At 31.4% G+C, this 6,589-nt stretch overlaps 1 protein-coding gene across 8 annotated transcripts in view; it reads left to right on the top strand.

Moving 5' to 3' along the window:
* The window catches only part of vari (MAGUK p55 subfamily member vari), a 310,024-nt gene extending 303,898 nt beyond the window's left edge, over positions 1 to 6,126 (top strand). For 6 of the 8 annotated variants that reach the window (XM_068372527.1, XM_068372526.1, XM_068372530.1 and 3 more), the window contains 4 exons: positions 429 to 631; positions 1,157 to 1,288; positions 5,286 to 5,360; positions 5,782 to 6,126. In XM_068372527.1, coding sequence (XP_068228628.1) covers positions 429 to 631; positions 1,157 to 1,288; positions 5,286 to 5,360; positions 5,782 to 5,958 — 587 coding nt within the window. In that variant the 3' untranslated portion in view covers positions 5,959 to 6,126. The remainder of the gene's footprint in view (positions 1 to 428; positions 632 to 1,156; positions 1,289 to 5,285; positions 5,361 to 5,781) is intronic. The other 2 variants (XM_068372529.1, XM_068372528.1) reach the window with 1 other exon arrangement.
* Positions 6,127 to 6,589: the final 463 nt, after the last annotated feature.

Below are 6,589 nucleotides of genomic sequence, written 5' to 3'. Positions count from 1 at the left end.
GTCTAAAAAAAAAGCTGTTCATGATAGCCTTCCAGTAACTTATCTTTTTCTAGGTTGTTGAAGTGATTTGCTTTTATGTATGATTAGTTTTGAATGTGATAATTTTGCATAACGGTGTAAAGAAGATAATATGATGATTAGTTAATTTTCTGTATTGCATTAGGCATTTGACTCAATTGAAACATATTTTCCAGTAAGATTAAATACATAAATAATAATTCAAGAAATGACAATTAATAAGAATTTTACCATTAGGTAAGACACTTTGATTTTGATTCAAATCTTATGTAAGGAATCTGAATTTAAGAAGTCTTCTCCAAATTTTATATTATTTAAGGAATGCAAGCATGTGGAAAATATTGAACCTAAGTGGTTTTCTTGAAGGCTGAGTTACTTTTATTTGTTTTTTATTTTTTGGTGAATTACAGACACATCTCGACCGATGAGGGAGCACGAAGAAGATGGCAAAGCATATCATTTTACCACCAGAGAAGCCATGGAGGCAGATATCAGACATCATGGCTATCTTGAGTATGGTGAACTAAGTGGAAATCTATACGGTACTAAATGCGATTCTATCCTGTCTATAATAAGATCAGGCAAAATGTGCGTCCTTGACTGCTCACCGCCAGTAAGTTATAAGATATGGTTTTTGTGAAGAGTGCAAATACAGATCATCTACTTTGCAGTATAATATTTTGTCACCAGAATAGTCTCTCAACATTACTTTTTATACAAAAATTTAATCCATTAGGAACTGTATAGCTGAATTTTCTTCAAACTGTATACCCGTTTGATTTATATGATATATAGTTTTTCAGCTTTTTAGATCCAAGTTGTTAGTGATTATAAATTTTTCAACTATTAGTTTCTTGCTGAAAATGATTTATGTTAATGAAAGGTCTTGCTAACAATATATTTTCAACTCTGTAACTTTTAAAAACCTGGAGATTATTGTATCTCCTTTTTAGATGTTATTCTCTAATGGAGTTTAGTAGTCATTTTGGTTTTTATCTAAGAATTTTAGTTGTTAGTTGGAAGATTTTAGATAACAGCTAATTTGTTTTAAATGAACTTTGTATATAAATGAAACATGATATTTAGGGATGGAGGGTTTCTGTAGTGAACTGATTTTAACTACAGTACTCGTTTTCAGTCTCTGAAGTATTTACGAAACTCAAGTGAACTGCTTCCGTATGTGATATTTTTGGCTGCCCCAGGAATGGACCAAATAAAGAACTTATATAATATTGGAAATTCTTTGTGCTCATCTAGCCGAAATCTCACAGTAAGTAAAAATTAGAAAATTTATAGATTAATTTTTATATGCTAGTTTATTGTACAAAACACTGAAACCTATAGCTCTTTACTGTTACTCCTGCATCCTTTTTGTAGTTTCCTTAGGATTTTCCATAAATATATTTAATATTTTTGCATTTACTACATATAGTTTTGGTGCTATTTTTTGTTTCAGTATTGAAATGGTACTTTTAGTCATTATCGTGACAGTATAACAAATAAATATGCCATTAGTAGGATACCCAAGAACCTATGTTTCTTACACAGATAAAGGTCTACAATATGTGTAGCTACAACCTATATTTCATAAGTTCAGTTTTTGTGTATTGGCTTTCACGCTTGGTAGTATGACATTATTATATATTCTCCTAACCCTTTTACCCCCAAAGGACGTACTGGTACGTTTCACAAAAGCCATCCCTTTACCCCCATGGACGTACCGGTAAGTCCTTGCAAAAAAATGGTATAAAAAATGTTTTTTTTCATATTTTTTTATAATTTTTGAAAAAAAATCTGGCATTTTCCAAGAGAATGAGACCAACCTGACCTCTCTATAACAAAAATTAAGGCTGTTAGAGCAATTTAAAAAAAAATATACTGCAAAATGTGCTGGGAAAAAAATAATCCCCTGGGGGTTAAGGGTTGGAAATTTCCAAATAGCCTGGGGGTTAAAGGGCTAACATCAGTTTCTTTTGATGTTTGGTGGATGGGTATTGGGTCCTTTTCCCAGTCTCTTCTTGCTATAATTTCCTTTTCTTTCATCCAGGTTTTAGTAGTTTCTCTCATGAATGATAAATGTTGAGTTTATATAACGTTAAACTGGGACATGAAGTGAGGCCATGTCAGAATGAAATACAGTAAAAAGTTAATGCTTGATTAACTATGATTACACTTACATACAAAGAATTACCTGATTTTGGCAAGAGCCAGTTTTCAAGTGCTTCATTCCTATCATCAGGTCAAATATCAGTCATAATCTACTCTAAGTGCAGTATACACAACTAAAAAATTTAACTTGAAAATAAAAAGGCAATTTAGTCATGAATACATAAAAACTTCAACTTAGTTTAAATGAAAACTAACTGAAAAATATACATATAATATATCAAGAATTTTGATAAGGTTGCACAACATCTTTGCAGTGGAAAGCTTGTTCACATTAAAAAGAGAGATAACATATATCAGATTACTAAATCACTTCAAGCTAAGGATAATTATTGTAGATACAATACTCGTGATAAATGTGCTGAAATCTGCTTCCGAATCTAATTTGTCTTGGTTGAGTACTTAACAACCCGGATGGGTTTAGATTAACATATACTCTATGATCCTGGGATTTGCAGTATCAATCAAGTCACCGTGGTATTCACAAACTTCCCTTGGGCCTTTTAATCTCCAGAATATTTCTATACTATGTAAAGTACCTCTTTTCCTCTATTGCCTCCATCAGCAATTTTTTGTTAGAAGAAGAACCAGATGATGATTTATTTTTGAAGGAGCCAAAGTCATGGAGTACACCTTTAATTCCTCAAGGGGCAAATGAGAGGTTGTTCTAGGCTTTAAAGGTTACACGTATATGATATCAAGTACTGAAAGGAGTAGAAACAATTGTATCTATTAATATGGTACTTTATGTTCCATCCATTATTATATTGGCCAAAGACCACATTTTAAGTCAGTCCTGTAGTTACATCAGCATAATGGTATCATACGTGTATTTTACTGTTTCAATTTTTAAGTGTTACTCCCTTCTCTGTAGGGCATAAATCACTTATGAATTGCCATATATTCATCTTGTTTATAAAACTTCAATAGGTTATGGAAACTGACAGGAATTCCTCACTTTTAAAAAGGTGAAATTGCAGAAATACAGTTACAACTTACTAAGAGTTAACATTTCGTCCTGTCCTGTTATAACATGCTTATTATTATTATCATTATTATTATTATTATCATTATTATTATTATTATTACTACTACTTGCTAAGCTACAACTTTTGTTGGAGAAGCAGGATGCTATAAGCCCAAGGGCTCCAAGAGGAAAAATAGCCCAGTGAGGAAAGGAAACAAGAAAAATAAAACATTTTAAGAACAGTAACAATATAAAATAAATGTTTCCTATATAAACTATAAAAATTTTAACAAAATAAGAGGAAGAGAAACAAGATAGAATAATGTGCCCGAGTGTACCCTCAAGCAAGAGAACTCTAACTCAAGACAGTGGAAGACATAGTACAGAGGCCATGACACTACCCAAGACTGGAGATGATGGTTTGATTTTGGAGTATCCTTCTCCTAGAAGAGCTACTCACCATAGCTAAAGAGTTTCTTCTACCCTTACCAAGAGTTGAGTGACCAGTGAACAATTACAGTGCAATAGTTAGCCCCTTGAAAGAAGAATTGTTTTGTAATCTCAGTATTGTCAGGTGTATGAGGACAGAGGAGAATATGTAAAGAATAGGCCAGACTATTCGGTATATGTGTAGGCATAGAAAATAAATCGTAACCAGAGAGAAAGATCCAGTGTAGTACTGTCTGTCCAGTCAAAGGATCCCATAGCTCTCTAGCAGTAGTATCTCAACAAATGAGAAGTATCATTGTCATTATTATAACAATATTATTATTATAATTATTATTGTTATTATTATTATTATTTTTAGCATTATCATTATTATTATTATTACTAATGAAGTAAAAGCTTCATCACTGAAATAACTGTTTTTTTGTGTTTAGATTGTTATTACTGTATTACTATTGCTAGGAATTGTGTTGATATACTCACTTCTAAGGTGACTTTGAATAGAAACTTTAAAAAGTTGATGTAATGAATAAACCCATACCTACAAGGGATTAGTAGACTTTTTTCAAAGGGATTTTGTTTTTTAAATCAAAGGAAATGGAAAAAAAATACAATAAATATCATACTCATATGCCATCTTTGAAATGTTAGTTTATTTAAAGACATTTCTTTTAAATAAAATGCTGATAGATAGTGTAAAGATGTTTTGGGGTGTACCATTATTAAATGCAATTAGTTCTAATTATAACACAAGCAAATAGTAAAAAAAAATGCAAAACACTGAAGTGATTGCACTGACCTCACTGCATAACGTACTACAGATTTCATAGACTGAAATGCAACATTACTATTTATGAAAAAATCTTAGTGTGTGAATGTATGACATAAAAGTCATGCAAAGATACAAGTAATTGAAGGTCAATTTAAAGTTGAACCACAAAGATTGAATTTATAAAAGTAAAATTCAGACTAACAATCTTGGTTATACTGTACTAAGGTGAAGCAACATTTTAAGCCAATAGTAATGGTAGTGTTTAAGTTATTAAGTGTAGCAAGCAATCATAAAAGGTATTAGTTTTACCAATAGCTCTAACTATTGCAACTATACAGCAGTAGAAACTTTTGAGTTCTGGAAGTGATACCAGTTGATATGCTATGCCTGTGTAACTGCATGTGCATAATTTCATAATATAGTTAGCGCAAGATCATTTTATATATAGTTTATTGATAAAAAGTACTGTACTGGTCAACGTTTTTTTTATCTCTATTAGTAAACACCAGTTCCATTATAGTGATATGATTGCATATTCTAACTTTTCTGAGTTTTAATGAAAATATAGTTTGCTGAGACAATGCACTAAACATTTATAAAACTGAACAAGACTTTTGGCCAGACACATTTATTGAAACTCTGAACTCATTGGTGTTGCTGTCATGTTATACCGCATAGCAATAATAAAATTGTAATATTGCTAGTAATTTTTATTCAGTTCATGATACTGTATCCATATAGGATGCATGAATGGTTCCTTTCATCAGTTGCTGGTTTTGTATGCATTATCTATCCCGCAAAGTATGTTTCGCCTGTTGGTTATTGCATTCCCTTTTACTGTTGTGGAACCTCTTGATGCTTGTTTATTTTTTTTTTACTATTAATTTGGTTATGCTCGTTGCTCCCTTCCTCCAGTTTGATCGTAACAGTTCCATGAGGTACAGTTCCAGACGTGCCAGAACACTTGAGTCATTGGCATCACTCTATGAGGTAAAGTATTCTTTTCAACAAAGATAGTAGATATATTTTAAGACTTCAAAGTACCAAATTTTTAAGATTAAATTGTCATTTAAACAAGCTAACATATCCTTACTTGAAGTACTGTACAGTATATGTTTTAACAAAGTGACGCTTCTATTGCTTCTCATTTCCAGCTATAAAGATATTCCAATACAATATTCTTAATAGTGTACATGGTTGACATTTCAAATTTCAAATGTTAGGCCTTGACATTCAATATCTAGCTCAACAACTTTCATAAAACGTTTAACTTATAGTTTATTGGAATACAGTACAGTAGTTAAACTGCTTAGTAAGAATAATGAAAATAAATGTTTAAGATTATGAAACTGTGAGTCAACTAATACTGTATAGTAGTGCTTAAGTTAATATGAGCATTCTGATATTACAGGAAGATGATTTCAAGCGCACAATGGAAGAAAGTGCCAAACTTCAACGTGCATATGATAAATATTTTGATCTGGTTATTATCAACAATGACCTAAATGACACTTATAACCAGATTTTGGAAGCGATAGAGCGTCTTTCAACTGAGCCACAGTGGGTGCCTGTGACTTGGGTTTACTAACGGATGAATTGCCTAGAAAATACACGCAATATACTTGGTGTTACAGGGAAATATTCAAATAAAAAGAACAAAATTGGAAAATGCCAAAGTGTCAGTATATTCCAGTGAATTTAATTATTTCTTCTCATCTATTTCATATATTTATGCATTAAAGAAGTTACACGATAATCTGCCAACTTTTTTTCTCTTCATGAGGACGCACTGTAACCAAAAAGTTCATCAAAAGCAGGTTTAGGAATTTACTACTTGGTCTTCCATAATAATCAAATTGTATCATTCATTACCTGTGACAGTGTCGGAGATATCAGGTGAAGAATTCTGAGGGATATTTTTGGTTGCAGTTTGTCAATTAGATATGTCATTCAAAATTTTCTTTGGGTAAGCACTGTCATATGATGATATACAGTATTGTATTATATAAGCTTTAATTCTACTTTTCTTTGTATTAAACTTTTAACACTAAAATAGATAAGATCTGTCTTTCAATCATTGTGATTGAAGTATTTCTTTCTTTATAGAAATTGTACAGTTATCTAGGGAACTACTGTATCTTGTGTAAAGAAAATCCAGCAGTAATTTTTCATGCAGTTATAAAATTTGTTTTGATAACTCCTTTGAGCTTTGGGATATC

Source organism: Palaemon carinicauda, chromosome 4, assembly GCF_036898095.1.
Source record: "Palaemon carinicauda isolate YSFRI2023 chromosome 4, ASM3689809v2, whole genome shotgun sequence".
Taxonomy (NCBI): Eukaryota; Metazoa; Arthropoda; class Malacostraca; order Decapoda; family Palaemonidae; genus Palaemon; species Palaemon carinicauda.
Note: the sequence above shows the minus strand (reverse complement) of the source record. Positions and strands in the feature narration are given on the sequence as shown.